This window comes from Arachis hypogaea, chromosome 8, assembly GCF_003086295.3.
Source record: "Arachis hypogaea cultivar Tifrunner chromosome 8, arahy.Tifrunner.gnm2.J5K5, whole genome shotgun sequence".
Taxonomy (NCBI): domain Eukaryota; kingdom Viridiplantae; phylum Streptophyta; class Magnoliopsida; order Fabales; family Fabaceae; genus Arachis; species Arachis hypogaea.
This window is the reverse complement of record NC_092043.1, coordinates 34,599,380-34,618,083: the sequence shown is the minus strand read 5'-3', so window position 1 is coordinate 34,618,083 and position 18,704 is coordinate 34,599,380. Positions and strand designations below refer to the sequence as shown.

The window sequence follows — 18,704 nt, the reverse complement described above, 5'->3', positions numbered from 1 at the left end:
TAGTTGTATAATATATTTTTATTTTATTAGATCAATTTTAGAATCTATTATTTACCTTATCCACAAAAATCTTTATTTATCTAACAAAATCCTATAATATAATATAATTGATGCGTGTAGTACTCTATGTATGTAACTTTTCATGCGCTGAGCATGCACCTTCCCTCACGATGTATTTATTAAAAATATTAAAATAAATAATACCCTAGCTAATTTAAAGGTGAAAATGAAGAGTTAAATAAGAATTATTTCAAAACAAAAAATAACAACGATCTTTTATTTTTCATTTCTGTCTCGACTAAATTATTGAAATTTGAATCTTATTATCAGAAATATAATTAATAACCAAATTTGGAAGTCAGGTATAAAAATCAAGATTTGTCAACATTTTTTTCCTCCAAAAATGATCGGGTTAAAAGTTAAAACCATCTAAATATTTACCACCACACCAACACAGCACAAGTAATGTGTATAATGTCCTTTATCTTGAAAGTAAGTTAAGTAAGAACTCCTCAACCTTCTCCATTATTCCACAATCAAGGTCAATGTTCAACAATCAAATCTGTTTATATATATATATATTGTGTTTCTTCGTTTCTTGTTAGTTAATGCCATAGACTTTTCATATCCACACCCTACACTATATACTATACACTTTAATTTCTCATATACACACATAAACCAAACATAACAAAAACCGCACCCTCCTCCGATCCTCTTCATTCTTCTTCTTTTTCTTCTCAAACATGAGTGGTTACGATGTTGATGGCCATAGAAACCATGACAACTACTCATTCTTCAGTTTCCACAACCCATCATCATCGGATCGAAGCTACTCGAACAAAAAAATCTTGGTGATGGCCGTAGCTTCCTTAACAATGGTCATCATCGTGGTCTTGGCCCTTCACATCTACGCAAGGGTGGTTCTGAGACGCCAAGCTCGAAGAAGATTCGCCATTCACCAACTCAGCCTCACCGTACAAGCCCAAGCCCAAGCCCACGAACACAACACAGGCCTGGACCCTAACGTCATAGCCTCTCTCCCCACCTTCATCTACAAACGAAAAAAGAGAGAAGAAGAAGAAGATGAAGATGGCGAGTGTGCTGTGTGTTTGAGTGGTGTAGAAGATGAACAAGAGGTGAGGTTGCTGCCGAATTGCAAGCACAGTTTCCATGTTGCTTCTTGCTTGCATAGATACATGGCTGGCTTCTCATTCCACGTGTCCAATTTGTAGAACCAAGGCTGAACCAATCATAGGCCTTCAACTTCAACCTCACCCTCCTGAGCCTCCTATTCTTCTTCATGATGATGCTTCAACTTTTGAAGCTACTTCTGATAATAACAACAATTCTGCTATTGTGGGTAAGAACATTACTGGTTCTTCTGTTTCAAGATTCAGCAGCTCTTTTAGAAGGATTCTAAGTAGGGATAGATCTTCTAGCACAAGAATTCAACCTTCCATAGTTACCCATCTTGATGATCATGATTTAGAGAGCCAGCAATAATATATAGTACCAGCATCACTCATTAATTCCTTCTTAATACCATTCCATGTTTCATATGTTTTGGTTTTTGAAAAAAAAAATATAAAATCATTCATTTTTCTCATTCTTATTTTTATACTGATGTCTAATTTAATAACTAATTTTTTTTGTATATATAACATAATTGAATTTTATAATTGTAAAATAAAATAAAAAAGTTAAAATTATGTTCTATCTAACCATAATAAAATACAGAAGATACTGAGATAATAAATACAAAATAAAAGAATTTTTTTAATTTCTCTCAAATTTTTTTATAATTGATCTTGTTATTAAAGTATAATCTTTTGTACAATAAGAGATCACACTTGACAAATTCAACTGAGAAAGTTCAATCCCAGTTTTCACTGATATTTTTCTTTTACCATTGTTTGGATTTTCCATTATACTGAATAGGAAAGTGCACATGAAAAGGAGCTTAGTAAGAAAATAAAAAAAGAAAAAGAATGGGTAGCGGTTAAAGGTGACGGTGTAAGTTTGAGTTTGAAATCTTATTTCGTACGCGTTAGTCAAATCTGAGAGATTTTGTGTTGAATTTGACTCTGCATCGTATTTTAATTATCATTATTTCTAAAGAAAGGATTTGGTGTTTGGTAACCTAAACATATAATTATAAGCGCTGGTGATAATGGTATGGCAGATTAGGTGGTAATCCCATGTGAGCTTAATTAGCAAATTGAACTGACAAGATTCTATTTAATCTTCCTTGTCTTTCTTTAACACAAGGTTTAGTGAAGTGTGAAGAATCAAGATCCCTAATATCAGGGTGTTTATGTTGACTTTCCTGATATTATATATAAAATTCTGCATTTTCTAAATTCATTAGAGTAGTATTAATCCTAACAAGAACATGATGCAATCTTCAAACTAAACCCAACAACTCCTTAGAATATTATGTTAAAAAAGTTGCAATGGTCGGACTAATAATGCTTGCTAAAAGATAGTTTTCTAAATAATTTGATATTAATATTCAACAATGGTAATGAAAATAAGGATTGATTTTAAGGTATTCCAACAACATAATTAAGAATATAGACGAAAAGCAGAGAGAATGGATAAAGTGCAAAGGCAGGGAAGCATAGCCATAGAGGCAAGGTAGTGTGGAAGCTTGCAACAAGTCCCATTGTTATGCACACAATGAGAATGATCAAAACCTCAGCTGAGAAACTCCATGTCAGGTTTTGAATGTAAACCAAACACAAGAAAACTGATAATGAAAGGAGATTGCTCATTGTCACTGATCCATATATCTACACAAGAGAAAAAAAAAAAAAAAAAACAAACTGATCAGGTCTTTGTTCTTGAGTTTAGTTTTTCTTATCTGAAGATAAATGATTAGTCCATTGTACCTCAGAATATGTGAGTGAGGCGGTTCTGATCTTCTTCCGGCTGGCGAAAATAAGAGCCGACACAATTTCGCTGGAGCTGGCGAAAGGAAGGATGATGAAGGAAACAAAGAAAGAAGGGATACTAGTGGCTGCTGAGAAGTTGTTCACTGAATCAACAAGAGGATCAGCAAATACACCAGCCACAGCAGTTCCTAGAAGCAACATCAACACTGCTTTGAAAGTATTCCATCTTGGATTCTTTACAATCTCCACAGCCTCATCAATGTGATCACTCCATACATCTTGTTCTGCTTTCATCCTCTGCTTAGTAGTCAAAGATTTCATTACATTATTTACATGTTTAGTCTTGTTCTAAGTGTTTCTGTATTTTCTTTCCTCAGATATTGTTGTGTCAAAAACATACCTGATGGAAATCATTTAGAATCTTAGGTGTTGTGGGACTGTGATCATTGTCGTGTGTGGCGGATCGCTTAGCTTTGCGAAGCCATCTTGTTATTCCTCTCACAAACTCTTCCATGTCAATTCTAGAGTCATGTGACTTGTCAAAATCCAACATGATGCTTGCAACAGCTTCATCAATGTCCATATCTTCCTCCTCAAAGTGCATTCCTATGATTAAAGCTCTTAAATCTTTGGCTGTTATGTACCCTTCAGGATTCTTGAGTGAGTCAAACAACCTGTCAATTTACCAGTGTTCCCAAATGAAGGTAAAAAATTTCAAGATATTTGCATGTTTTTCTTTATGCTTCTTGAAATAATATTGAGACTCACTCACTTTTGTATAACCTCAATGTGAGGTTCACCATTGTCTTTGAGGAAACGGCCTCTTGCTTGTGTTTTCAATTGTTCTAGAAATCCTGACATTATGTTCTTGTACTTGGCATATGCAAGTCTTCTCCTCTGAATCCTTGGCTGACAAACCTTTATTATTGAATTTCGACAACATCAGTTGCTTGCTGTCCAAGAAACTTCATGTTATGAATATAGCAACAAATATATAAAGTTTTTGGTACCTGATAAATGGTATAAACAACCAATAAACAAATGGAGACAATGAGCGAAAATAGAATGGCTGCGCGACTTGGAGTAGCTCCATGAAGAATTTGGGGTAATTGCACAATAACAAGTGGAATGCAAGATATTATCATCAACATTGCAGCATAGCTTGTCCAAATATCAGTGCTTACACCAGATCCTGTGATAAAACATCTTCAGTTTGGTGCTAGTTATCAAATAATTGTAATATCATACAATGGTATATGTGAACACTCAAAAGAAGTTGAGAAAATCAACATAGTTATAGGGACATATGTACCAGCTAAGTCAAAGCCTTTTGTATGCTTTTGATCAATTGCTACTGAATTTTCAAGGTCACACCTTCCAACTATAAGACAGGAACCCCATAGAATAGTTAGAAGCATTACAGTTGATCCAGCAAGTAGTCCCATTCCCACAGAGACCTGACTTTGAGCTGTTTCTTTGTTCCCAGATAATGCAGATGCTGAATCAATTAAACAACACGTATAGAATACATGTTGAAATACAAAATACATATTGCAAATGAGTTAAACAACACTTATAATTATACACAAATATATAGCAGCTGATTTGGCAGATGATTTTTAGTGTACACCTAGCATTTTCTTTTGAAAGTGCTCAATGATCATCAAAGATTGAGGAAAAGAGAAACATACCAAGAATGATGGTTGCATCAGGAAGAGAACTCAAGAGAGGGAGGAATAGTCCACCAATGATGCCGGGTCCAAGAATTTGAAGCAAAATCTCACTGCCAGCTGATAATGACTTTGCTGCCAAGAACATAAAGTAGCCATACACCAACATGAGGAACACATTCCCTAGAGCAGTATTTGTACATGGCAAAAATCCATAAGCTTCTGTGCATGTATCTGAAGAACCTAGCTTGTTCACATAAATAAGAGAAGGCTCACTACTATGATCATGGATTCCATCAGAAACCATCAATAGAGGTGCCTCTTTTGTGACAGGTCTACCATAATTAGAATGTGGTAATATGAGCAGGAATATGACAAGGTAAATGAATGAAAACTTGTGTCTCATGGTCTTTAGAATACTTGTAACTTGAAAGGAACTTTGTATTTCTTCTCCTTTATATATATTCATTGATTTCTACGTGTGAGGAAGACAAAGTCTTGAAGGCATAGAACAAGTCTGAACCAGATAAGAAAAACATGTTGGAATTGTTTCTTATACATATTATATAGTGTTACATAAAGAAAATTATGCAGTTGCTTCTGTAATTCTGTTATAGCTAGTTAAGGTTTTGCTTAACGTGTACAATATGATTCAAAAAGTAATATATTTTGTTAATTACAATGTGGAGATATATATGCATTTCTGTGATGGCATGCCTATCAAAATTGGTTTCAAGTTTCAATTTGATAGGATTGCTTATTTTCAATTCATTTTTTGATCCAATCAAAAGGCCTTTTTGTTTAATACTAATATATAAGAGGGTTCTGAATGAATGCAAATATTTTCTAAATTGTTTACCTTGTAAGAAGAAACCATGACCCTTTCTTTTTTTTCCATTGCTTTATCTTGCTGGAGAATCTATTACACAAGAAACATCATTGAGAATATTCTGTAAGGATTCTTAGTTAACAAGTCAAATAAATATTTAAATTCTTCATTTGGCATACTTGTAGTTATATAATCCTCTCTACACTCAGCAGCGTATTATCACAACCTTAACAATCTTACCTCTCATTTCATATATTATATTATATTACAAAACAATTTATTAGATTACTAGAGTTAAATAAATACTATTCATAATAAGTTCATTCTTGTCACCAAAAAATAATAAGTTCATCCAATTAATGTATTGGGAAGTGGTATCTTGCGGTCAACAATATAGTTTCTTGTGTGACAAGAAAGAGCAGAGTTGACGCCACTTGAGCATGGATGTCTTCTCAATTCCCTTGCTATGTGATTAGCATAAACTTGTACGGAATGACTTCACCTCAAGCATCATCTTTTGATATCCCAATATTATTAAACTATTAATCCACAATTTGTCACATTGTGTTACCAACCTCTTGTATATTATATTTTTAGCGGTGAAAATTTCATTAAAATATTAATTTTTATGCCTTAATTGAGGTTTTTTTTTTATTTTGATTCGATATGGTATAATTTAATTTATTTATTTTACATTAGAGAGAATAAACTTTAAATATTTACTACTATTTAAATGTATATTAAAATTAGTTATTAATATAAAATATTTGTTAAAATATAAAATATATATTAAAAATAAATTAAGTAAGATATAAACAAATATATAGTGACTATTTATAATAATTAATTTTAATATATAAATAATATTTTTAAAATATTTAACTAGATACATATTATTAAAAAATCAAAATTTCTAAAGTAAAAAAATGACTCAATTAATAAAGTAATAAAATAAAAAATTAATTATTCTCTCTTTTACTCTCCTCTTTCATCATCAAATTTATACCAAACATAGGAGCCAAGAGAATTTATAGTCAAAAGTAAATTTTCACAAAATTAAAATTTGAAGGGATGCAACATAAAATACAGGTTCAAGAAAGACAGAATTTTTATGCAAGTATTAGTAATTGTACTGAGGTTAATGTTCATTTTTAAGAGGGATTTAGATCTTTTAAATTTTGAATTTTATTTGAGAAGATAAATTATAATTTTTTACTATTTATTTTATAGGTGGGCTAAAAAAAATATAAAAAAAAAAATATTTAAAAATGATAGATTACATTTTACTCTCCAAAATTTGGATGATCCAAATTCTTTAAAGGGGAGTGAAAGGAAAAGTTGGGTGTTCCAGTGAGGTGGGCAGAGAGGAGACGATGGTCGGCGGAAAAAGAAGGAGTAGTAGCAATGGCAAATGCGGCGCGCAATTGAAGAGGTAGTTGTCAAGAGAAGAAAATGGGTGAGAAAAGAAGAGGATAGAGACCACAAAGAGGAGGAAGAATAAAAAGAGCATTAGTGTGGTGGATGAAAAACATAATTGAGAAAGTGAAAAAAAAAAGAGTCAAAAACTGTTTTATTCTCTTGCACACATAAACCTGGCACATGTGGATACTTAATGCTAATGTGTGCTAGTTAATATGTCAAACTCCGTATTGGAGACTATTTTTTCTAAGAAAAAAAATAACAAGAATTAATATGTGTTAATTTTTTTCGAAAAGTAAAATATCCGTTTTTAAAATTTTTAAAATTTTATTTAGATAATTATTTATAAATTAATTTATTTGTAATTTGGCGGGAACGATTAACGAGCAAAGAAGCGTCCGTTGGGGGCAGAGAATCTCTATCGTCATCACCGCCATTAATAATTAACCCATATAAATCCACTCTAATCCCTCGTATTCGTCTTAAACCCTTCACTAAATTACACACCTTAGTCAATCCTTAAAGCTTAATAATACTCAAAATACTCATTCCTTGAAAACCCTAAATCCCAATTCCCGTTCTCAATCCTCAACAGCACTCTCCACATCTTCCAATGGAAGAAGAAAACGACACTCCTCTTCACAACGCAGAATGCAACCAACCCTTCGCGAACCTAACCCATCAGGAACCGAAGACCCGGTTCATGACCCGAACACTCAAACCTGTTCCTTTCAAACCTTCTAAAAACCTCAACTTTGCGCGCCACGAGAAGCTCTTAAGGCGAATCGGTCTCTGGGACTTCGCGCATCTCGAATTCGATAGCCACATTCGGGTTGATCTCATAGAACAGCTTGTAGATAGTTACGAACCTTCCCTACGGTGCGGTTACGTCAACGGTGTTAGGGTTTCGGCGAATCGAACTCAATTGGGGATAGCGCTGAAGCTGCTGCCCCTGAAGGAGGAGAAAGGTGAGATTTTTGGACAAGTGTTGGAAGGTTTGGACTTTGCTGAATCGGTTCAATTCCTTGAGGAGTTTATGTGGAATTGGATGGTTCTGCATGATGATGATGATGAGGGTGTGATGGTGATGCCTGATGAGGTTTTGGAGTGTGAAAATTTGATCAGGGAAGGCCATTTTGGGAAGGTTGATTGGGTTGGGTTGATATGGAGCATGGTAGAGAGGGAGATGAGGGAGGTTGGGTTGGTTAAGTGTTACTATGCCTCTCATTTGCAGCTCTTGATCCAGGTGCAATGTGAGGAGTTGTTGAAGGAAGTTCCTTTGGTAGTAGAGGTTGATGATGAGTTTCAGGAGCATAATACTGAACTCAGTTCTGGGAATGTTAAATTACAAAAGAAGAGCATTGAAGGGAACAAGGAAATTTTGGATTTTGGTTTGGATGATCATCTGGGTAAGCCGATTTTGCTGCAATGTGATGTTAATGTGAATAGTTTCGACTACGTGGAAGAGAAAGATGATGAAGAGTATGAGAATGATTCTTTGGAGTTGAATTCTGAAAGAGACTTTATCTCTTCTCAGGATGATCTTGAAATGACTTCCGGAAGTTTATTTGTTGGTAAGGGTCACAAGAGAGCAGTTGAATTGGATTATGATAACACAAATCTTTCTTTGAGTGGCAATAACAAGAAGCTGAGAATAGATAATAATCCATGTAATAATGCTGAGCCTGTTGACTTTGATGCCTGTATGGCACGGATGCAAGATTGGATGGGGAAGGCTGCATTGATGTATGCAACAAAGAACAGGTCTTGTGAAGACTCTGCAATGAGTCTACAGGACCTACTAAACGAGATTCAGAACCGCGACAACACGATAGAGGATTTGCGCAGGGAAATGGTGGATGAAAGAAAGAAGGGACAGATGAATTTGTATAGACTACAGAAGGAACTTGACATGATGGCAAGGCTTCTGGAGGAATACAGAAAGGCCTTGAGGGAAACTCACAAGGCTTTTGCCGAATACAGAGCAATCATCGAGCACAAGCCGATCACCAAGAAGGGACAGTTGAAGAAGAAGCATTTGGCCATTCAACAGAACTTGAAGGAGGACCACGTAAAAACAATTGCATGAAATTAATGTTAAAAGTCAAGTTCTTGAAACTCCCCTGAAGATGCTTCTCTAACTGCTTAGTAGAGTTTTAATGTTTGATTAACTCTATGTTTATTGTTGAAACTGAGAACATGAAGGAACAAACTATGGTAATTCATTCTTACATAGAATTATGTGGTAGCACATAACAAATTATGAATATTTGTTTTATCTGCTTGTAATTTGGATCTTTGTGGACAAACACATATATCAATGTCTATATTCTGTTGCTTGGTATAGCAAAGAGTTGAATTGAGTGTATTTTTCTGTCAGCCTCTATTCCTTTTCATAATCAACAGTGGTATCTTTTGAAATCAATCCTTTTTGCACCTACAATGATTGGTATGCCTTCAACAATTTTATTAGAGTGAAAGTAAAATCCTTTGCCATTTGGCGTTCTTTTATCGTACTATGTCTATATCCAGTCACATGTTACATGTATGCAAGGTAGCAGTAGTAGTAGTACGAGGCTACAAGCATATAAGAAAAACAAGGTTAAAACTATTCATGTGCCAAAACTTGTGTAAGTGTTAGTGGTGTTGGCACTTTCCACTATAGGGACAACACAACACTGGTAGTTTGGATTGGGATTTCTGAATGAAATTGATCATTTAATCTTATATTCACTGATGCGTTATATAGAATGCTTATATCATATGAATGATTGAGAAATTATGCTTGCACTTATAATACATATAACATTCTTTTTTAATTATTATGTTACCATCCTATTGTAAAAGACAAATTGTTTATCCAATTTTATTTTTATTAATTAATTTTAATATTAAAGATAAAAGATATACAAGAGAAATATACACAAAATAAGGGTTTAATTTTTATACACCGACAGTGTATAAAATTTTACACAATCGTACAATCACAACCGTTTTCTTAAATAACCATTTTACGCAGTTAATATAAAAGATAATTATTTTTGCTAATGTGATATTATGTAATTTAATGCATGTGTAAAACGATTTTACACCAATAGGCATTAAAATTAAACATATAACATTCTTTTTAATTATTGTATTACCATCGTATTGTAGACTAGCACCACAAGAGAAAAGGACCATATTATAGAAAGCTCCAAACAAATCTGACACACACACTAGCTAGGTGCATATTCGTTAGTCGCATCTATTTTATATTTTATAAATATTAAAAATTATTATTTTTACACTAAAATTAGTGATTAATATATTTATATATAAATATATATTATTTAATTTATTTTTAATATAAATCTCTATTTTAATATGTATTTTATATTAGTATTTAATTTTAATGTATATCTATCATAATTGTATAAATATATATAATATATTGAGTAAATAATTAAATTCGTTTCTAAAATATCATTCATTATTTAAATTGGTATCTAAAAATTTTTTTTACTCAAATTCGTAAGTTAGTCACGTCAGTCTTTTTGTAACTTTTATTGCTAATGACGTCAGAATTTACTAATATAACATATTAAGTGATACTCAAGTACATACTTAACGATCTTAATTGACTGTTAACATAATAAATCTATAAAATTAAATTAATTCTAATTTGAGAGATTCTAATTCTTTTAAGTCTTCAATTAAAATTTGATTTGATCTAATTTTATAAATTTATTATATTTGATTGTTATGTATGTTAATTGTTATGGTACACTTAATATGTCATACCAACAAATTCTAATGCAATCAATAAAAGAAGTGATAAAAGGATTAAAATGACTAATTTAAAATCTTTAAAAGACGAATTTAATTAAAAAATTTAAAGACCAATTTAAAAAAAAATCTTTCAAAAATAAATTTAACTATTTAGCTACTATGTTTGATACTTAGGTTGATGTAATAAAAATATTATATATTTTGAGATAATTAAATTGCTTATGATTGAGTCCTAGAAAGTTACTGATCATTGTAGAGAAAAATTCAAAACAGTCCCTGACAATTACCTCAAAAGACAACGAGGTCATTGACAAAAAAATATCAACTTAGCTCCTAAAATTTACTTTTATGGGGGCTGATTAACTCCTGTGCCAAAAAAAGTTAATGTTTGTTTTCTTTTGAAGACCTAATTGTCCTTTTAAAATAATTGTCAGAAGCGGTGGGGTATTCACTCATAATTGTAAGTTATTTCTCAATAATTTACCAAACAAAGTACATTTCAAAAAAATGAAAAAGAAAAAACACGACGGAGTATCTTTTGCCATTCCAAAGAAAGGTTATACATATGTCGAGAAAAGTTTCTTGTACCAAAAACTTGGTATATTGAGAAGGACACAGTATAATTCTACTTATTCTCTGTGCTTGCGGCACCACAGTACTAATGAAATAAGTATATGCTGGTAGCCATATATAACTCTACCTAAAATAATACACTTGATCATGTAGAATAAAACGTGTATTCACACTGAAACTGCACAAATCTTATAAGTCTATACCTACATGATCTGGCTGTGTATTAAATATACATAAAAAAAATCTAGACAAACAAAATATAAAAAGAAAAAGAAAAAAAAGTAGTGGTATCTTGCATTAACATCTCTTATGATTCAGGCACATGCAGTTGAGTTACTTAACTGGACCATCCACAATGTCATGACTCGTGACAGCCAAAACATCACATTCATGCCACTGTAAATGTCATCAACACTATTTATATGCTAGCTCTAACATGTATCTATATATCTATATAAGAACAAATTGTCACTCTCAATTTTCCAAAAATTAAATCTAACTTTTGAAAATGATTGAGAATCTTAAATATATAATAATTCTCTTAATTCTTAAATGACAGAAAATTTAAACATTTTTTTTTTCATTTTTACATATTATATATCTACATGCGTTGCAGATACTATAGTAGTAGAGAGCAGATCAGAAATATTATTGTCTCCACTCTCCCACATTTAATTTCTTAAATGTCCTTCCTCCATTTAGGATCCGTATTTCATTCATCAAATAAATGCATGGCCAGATACAGTTCTAATAATATTTACAATAGCCATGTTCTGATGTTATGCATACTTATATGATATCAGATATAAAAGACCTTACTATAACGAGACAAAAAAATATTTTACAGTTATGGCTGTGGCTCTTTCAAATAATATTATTAATGCATGACCAATTTGGTTTAATTATCTCCTTAAACAACAATCAACTTGCTATATCATAGTAACTTGGAAATCATAGATAATAATAACTTGGTTTATTTACAATTTGGACCCTTTTTGAATCGATAATCAAATAAGAATGGTTACACAATAGTACAAACCACAAATCAAATAATTTCCAACATGAATCGAAATTAACAGAGCTTTTTGAGAGAGAGTAGAAGTGGTCCCCTTTCCTTAAGAGAAATGAAATTAAAGTTAAAACACATCACGTGGTTGCAACAGTTTCATGGCATCCACCACCATCGATCAGAACCATCAAAATGTGGCCTCAGAACGTGACTCTTCTCAGTCAACAGAAAAAGTTTCCCCCTTTTTCATCATCAATTTCCTAATAAAACTTCTCACCAAATATCTCACAATCCCATCATACAGTATTATTTATACATTTACATCCAAAAACGAAATTATTCTGCAACTTCTTTGTAAAAAAATATAAAGAATCACAGCTTTAATTTGTCTTCATCTTCATCATCATGTACTTAAATCCTAGCTAGATAGATAGATAATTTGGTTGATGTTGTTGGGGTTACAACCTTTAATTCTTGTCAAACATTGAGAATCTGTTCATTCTGCCTTGGTGACGGCGATGGCGACGGCGGCGACGCTCGTAACGGTGATGAGCATGGTGCATTGTTATTGTTTTCCATCTTCTTAAGGTTCTGTTGGTGATACACTTGCCTCAGTCTCTCTATCTCCCTCTTCAGTGCTTCTTGATGAGCTGCATGCATATACAACCCATCAAAAATATTTCATATACTCATTTTATTATCTATCATACGTAAAATCCACATAATTATTAAACTTTATCTAATAATACAAAAATATTTTTCATCTTATTAGCCTATTATAATTTATAACTAAGTATACAAAAATGTTATTCGTACACTAAAATCAATTATTAATGTATTTGTGTATAAATATATGTGTATTTTAATTAATTTTTAATGTGTATTTATATTTCAATATATATTTTATATTAATGTCTGATTTTAGTAGTTAATTTTAGTGTACACATAATATAGCCAAATATCATGTACCATACATATATAAATACTAGGACTACACGCATTGCCGGTTTCATATATAATTAGTAGCTCTCTTTTCTAAAGTAAATATTATTATTATTATTATTATTATTATTATTATTATTATTAAAGTAATTTGTTATTTATTTACTTTTAGATAAAATATATAGAATAATACTATATATCTAAGTCTTTTTATTAACCTAAATTTAACTAAATTGATCTAATATAACAAAAATCAGTTATGATTAATATTATTTTAAATTTTATTATTTATTTTAATTGAACTTAATTTATAAAAAAATTTAAATATATAATATTATTTATATACTGATCAACCTAAACAAAAGTCTCTCAACAAAATTAATTATCAAACGATTGTCTAATAAAAGAAAAAATTTAGGTGAACAAAATTAAAAATATTATTTATATATTAAAATTAATTATTAAATTTATCTGTTTATATTAAATATATATTATTTAACTTATTTTTATTATATATATTTTATATTTTAATATATATTTTATATTAATAATTAATTTTAATATGTACTTAACATGATTGTTAATTGATCATATAATTTAGTTTAAAAATTAAGTAGAAAGATAAATAATGTGGATCCTAGTAATCTACTATGACTATACTATAGGCAATAAAAGTACTGGAGCTGATAACATCCACCCACCACATATATCTTAAACATTATGATTAATTGTATTATATGTACCAGAACAAGTAGCTTTTAATTATTACTTCATGCTTATTATTGATCTGATCTATTATTGCTCCCTACATACATTAACCATATATATTAAATAAAAGATAACTATAATTAGCTAGCTAGTAGCTTCCACCCTAAGAGGAGTTAAATAAATGAATGCGAATCTATTTATAGCATGTATAATAATTAAAAATATTAATGAAGAGTTGATGAAGAAATTACCATCTTTGAAAATCTTGTCTTGGGCAAGGGCGGCGATTCTTTGCTTGATAGCACTATTGTCAACATTTAGAAGCAAACGCTGATGATCTAAGAATGCAACCCGTGGTGACAGCACTGAAACTTCCGCCTTCCATTTTGGTCAACGCAAACAAAAAACAAAGTCAACTTTCTAATAATATAAGTCAATATTATGTATTATTATGTGCCGCAATAAATAACTCACCTGTAATGAAGTTACACTCCTCTCTAATTCTGATATGTATTGCAACTTTCTCACTCTCGATCTTTGTGCAGATTGTCTATTTGCCAAAATTCTAATACAAAACAAACAAGAATTTTCAGTTAAAATCATAAAAATGTAAAGGAAAGCAATTTTCATATGATAATTCTCAATAAATTTTATTCGCAACCAATTATAATAATTTTGTAATTCTGCAGTTGCTACATAAAATTTTAGGAGAGAAATTTTTAAAATAAAAAATATAAAAATTTAATTAACATATTTTATTATCATATTTAAGTAAAAACATTTTGCATATGAATAATAAATTAAAAATTAAAAATTAAAATTATGAAGTAAATGAATGAATATAATGTGTAAAATGAGAATATTGATGTACCTTTTGACTCTCTTGGGATCAGTAATTCGGTCATTGGAAGAAGCAAGATTGTTGGTGTTGTTTGAAGGCAGCGCATTATTACTTTCTTCTTCCACTTTACAATGGCTTTCAACCTCATCCGCTTCATTCTTCAAATTCAATTTCATTTCCTGTTCTTCCTCATCCTTCGAATTCTTCTTCACATTAACCTCCTCATTCTGGTAACTCGTTTCTTTCTCGTCGCTTGTAGTGTTTGAAGACGACATCGTTGGCGGCATCGGAATACCTCCACCATTAGCAATCTCGTCCGTGAACATCGACATGAATTGTTCATCGTCGAACTTTTCGAATTCACTCTCCTCATTATCCCTTGGGGGGACGGCACCGTCTCCGCCACAATTCTCCCCTGCCAGCAACGGCACCTCCAGGAAGGTGATCGAGTCGCTCACCGACCTGCGATGCGCGCCGCGTCTGGCAGAGGAGAAGTCTAGGAACTCGTCCACCCAGGACGGGTTCTGAGGAAGCTGATATTGGCTTGCATTGAGAGATGGGGGTGGCATTTTCTGAGGGGAAGGGAAGTCCGGCCAAGTTGGCGACATATTTGGAATCTTGGGAGGCAATTGCGCCATTGATGAGTGTGGATGAAAGAATGTACGAGATATATTTTCAAAATATATAAAAATCCAAGAATTATTTCAAAGAAGAAGAGGAGGAGATAGTTGTTTTTGTTGTTGGTTGGTTGTGGCTGTTATTATTGTTATTGTTGATGATGTGGTTGACGTCGTTGCAGTCTCCCTAACAACATTTGCATTTAAATGTGTCAATGGGAGATCAAGGATGAGAGATAGAAAGAAAAAAGGAAACCCAAAATTGAATATTTATACTAGAATAATAATATCCCCCATTGCAGGGAATGTTACACAGAAAGATATAAAGCCACAAGAACTACAAACACACCATATATAATCAATTCCTTTTTTTTTAATTAACAAATATAATACTATTATTTATATATTCAAAATTAGTCACTATATATATATATATATATATGAAAATTTTTTTGGGATTAACAGTTTTTAGCAATTTTAACAGACTAAATTGTTTTTAATAAATAAATATTATTAATTTATGAGAATAAATTTTAATAAATATAAATTATATATTTTTGTACAAATTTTTCTAAATGTAAATAAAAACAATATAAGAATGAATGTTTTTTTATGTACATAATATAATTGTAATAAATATATGCATGTTATTAATTTATGGATTTGAATAAGATAAAAATTCACGTGCAGTTATTTTTATATGAGGTTAATAGTTAAAAATTCATTGTTAGATAATAATTTAGTCAAATTTATCAAATTATATAACAATTTTTAAATATCAATTTTATATAAAAATAACTGGATATAAATTTTCATCCTTAAATAAAGATAGCATATAAAAAATGAAAGAGGATATGGTGTAATGTTGTGGGAGTGGGAGTGGAATGTCACATGGGATTGGACAGCTATAAACAGCTGTGGAAGGGAGGGGAGGGGGGTCTCTGAAGCCTCAACGGTATTGCTTGAAAGTCGCCAGTAGATTTAATAGCTATTAGCTAGTGGGAGGAATCATCCACCACGTGCCCCTTGTGACCTTCTCTTTACTACTCCACATTGCTCCCTTTTTCATATCCCTTATCTTAACAACATTGCTTTAATTTTGTGTAACATTTTGGTCTGCATATATATGCTTGTGTAACATTAACATAACACAGTCAAACAAGGTATGTATGTATCTCATATCAAAAGCCTATACTATTACACATATCAATTTACTAAGTACTAACAAATTCTTGAATATTCTTCGAGTGCTAATTAAAGGTTGGAGAAAATATCTTAAATTGGAAATGGTTGGCTTGCAATGCCGCCTATAATTAAGTAATTACAAGTTACTGGAGAAAAGAAAAAGATGTGTCTTATTATGTTGCTAAAAATAAGGTGGCCATACATCACGTTAGGTTACTGTTGATGAAATTTTAAAGACCGTGTCTTAAGACAAAAGGTAAGACAAGACAGCCCCACTTGATGGGATTAGTGATTGGTGAAATCATATGCCTCTGTGAATGTGATAATGATCTTTATCTATATGTGAGGAGAACAAACCCCATGTGCATAAGATTTTATACTCTATTAGTGGTGCCTATATATATATATGGGTGCAAGGGTATTAGTTTAATGAAGTAATTAGGATAAGCAGTGGAATAATTGAGACGATACATGAGCTGTGAAGTGGTTTCTTTCTTTGCTTTCTTCTCAAAGCATTCCCACATGTAGGGTATATGCTTTCTTTCTTTCTTTCTCTCTGCGTGTGCCTGTGTTTCGAGGTACCTTCTTCCATTCATCTTATCTTAACCGCAATTAATGTATTATTTTACGACAATGCTTCATGTACTCTAAATTTAGCTATTAATATAAAATATATATTAAAATATAAATATATATTAAAAATAAATTAAATTATATATATTTATACATAAATATATTAGTAGTTAATTTTAGTGAGTGATTTTGATATACGAATAATTTTTTGATTATTTGCAGACCAATAGTGTTTGACAAAGCTTCCTATGTCATCATTAACTGCATGAGATGTGCATATAAACTATATATTTTATGTATATCATTCATATTCCGAATCTTATTATATAAATAATCAATATAATGAAGTGCCTGCCAATAGAGCATCTTCAAGGACGAATTTCATATCATATATAATTAATATGTAGCATCTAGCTATTTGATTAGTATAGCTAGCTCTTGCATTTCCGTGTATTTTTTAAGCCCTCCGTCAGTTCTCAATCATAATTTTTGGGTGAAAAAAGATAAGTATATCTAAAAAAATTACATAATTAAAGGCCATTTTGTCATTTAGTTTTTGTTAAAAATTGTGTTTTTTTTTTTAAATACAAGACTCGAATTAGATATTTATTTATTTTTAGAATGAACAAGAACAAGAATACTATAATCCCATCCATAAGAGAAGGATTACTAGAGCCAGTTGGCGTTGGCCAATTATGAATTATGATCATTCTTATTTTTATTTTCTGATTTTCTAATTTATTTTAAAACATAATCACAAATTTTCAATAAACGGAAGAAAAATGAACTGACAATAATTCATCATCCACAATCATGATGCCAATCATGATTGCAACATCTGTTCGTTTCGCCATATTATATTGTCTACTTTGGAGATAAAAAGAAAAAAGGGTAACTTAGTTCTCGCTAATGAATTCCAACCAATCTTGAAGAAAAGAATCTCAACTAATAATAACTCAAAGAAGAGAATCCCAACTAATTGATTGAGAAGAGAAGAATCCCAAATATAGTTTGCAATTTTGCATTTTCCTTCCAAAAAAAAAAGCCACGTTTAATTATGACTCTCAATATTTTCTTTTTTTGGTGACTAATTATGTCTCTCAATATGTTGATTTTAAGAACCCAAATGCCATTAATTTAATTTTCTAATGAAGGAATTTCCCTTTTTCTTTAAAAATGAACTTAATCCAAGAATTGATATCTATTAATAAGTTTCCAAGTCTAGCTTTCAGCTGCTTCACTATTAACAAAGACTGTCAAGTGATTATACAGAATATTCTGATAATCATATCCTTAAGTATACTATGGAGTATATTATTGCAGAGTTCAAACAATCCAAGTTGTTAATCAATGTTGTATTGAGCTTACAAAAAATACCCATGTGCCATTGGCTTTGGCATGAAGTTAGCGGGGATAGACAGCTATCACTGATTCATTATCCCTGCATCTTTATATATACATTTCCGAAATTATGTTGACATTATTGCATACCATCTCCCACTTAAATAATGCTACTTGAATCTGTTTTTCATTAGTCATAGAAACCTTTTGCACTGTACTTTACTCACATCCTTATCATTTACCCTTATTGGATAGGATGTGACTCCCACTTTGAATAAAGTTGCAATAAATCCAATAATAGAAGGTGTGTGAAACAGCTTTTAATACAG

At 31.3% G+C, this 18,704-nt stretch overlaps 3 protein-coding genes and 1 pseudogene across 3 annotated transcripts; 2 read left to right on the top strand and 2 right to left on the bottom strand.

Moving 5' to 3' along the window:
• Nucleotides 1-588: 588 nt before the first annotated feature.
• LOC112707177 (RING-H2 finger protein ATL40-like) lies at nucleotides 589-1,609 on the top strand (annotated as a pseudogene).
• Nucleotides 1,610-2,489: 880 nt separating this feature from the next.
• LOC112707176 (sodium/calcium exchanger NCL) lies at nucleotides 2,490-5,089 on the bottom strand. Its single transcript, XM_025758804.3, has 7 exons — nucleotides 4,589-5,089; nucleotides 4,210-4,395; nucleotides 3,908-4,089; nucleotides 3,670-3,815; nucleotides 3,298-3,571; nucleotides 2,895-3,194; nucleotides 2,490-2,795 (listed from the first exon to the last, which is right to left on the bottom strand). The coding sequence occupies exons 1-7, from the start codon at nucleotides 5,034-5,036 to the stop codon at nucleotides 2,547-2,549; spliced, it is 1,785 nt and encodes a 594-aa protein (XP_025614589.1). The 5' UTR covers nucleotides 5,037-5,089; the 3' UTR covers nucleotides 2,490-2,546.
• A 2,339-nt stretch (nucleotides 5,090-7,428) lies between these two features.
• On the top strand, nucleotides 7,429-8,904 carry LOC112705292 (uncharacterized). The gene has a single exon (XM_025756126.1). The coding sequence runs from the start codon at nucleotides 7,429-7,431 to the stop codon at nucleotides 8,902-8,904; it is 1,476 nt and encodes a 491-aa protein (XP_025611911.1).
• Nucleotides 8,905-12,093: 3,189 nt separating this feature from the next.
• Nucleotides 12,094-15,685, bottom strand: LOC112707175 (basic leucine zipper 34). Its single transcript, XM_025758803.3, has 4 exons — nucleotides 14,690-15,685; nucleotides 14,293-14,383; nucleotides 14,070-14,196; nucleotides 12,094-12,818 (listed from the first exon to the last, which is right to left on the bottom strand). The coding sequence occupies exons 1-4, from the start codon at nucleotides 15,295-15,297 to the stop codon at nucleotides 12,646-12,648; spliced, it is 999 nt and encodes a 332-aa protein (XP_025614588.1). The 5' UTR covers nucleotides 15,298-15,685; the 3' UTR covers nucleotides 12,094-12,645.
• Nucleotides 15,686-18,704: the final 3,019 nt, after the last annotated feature.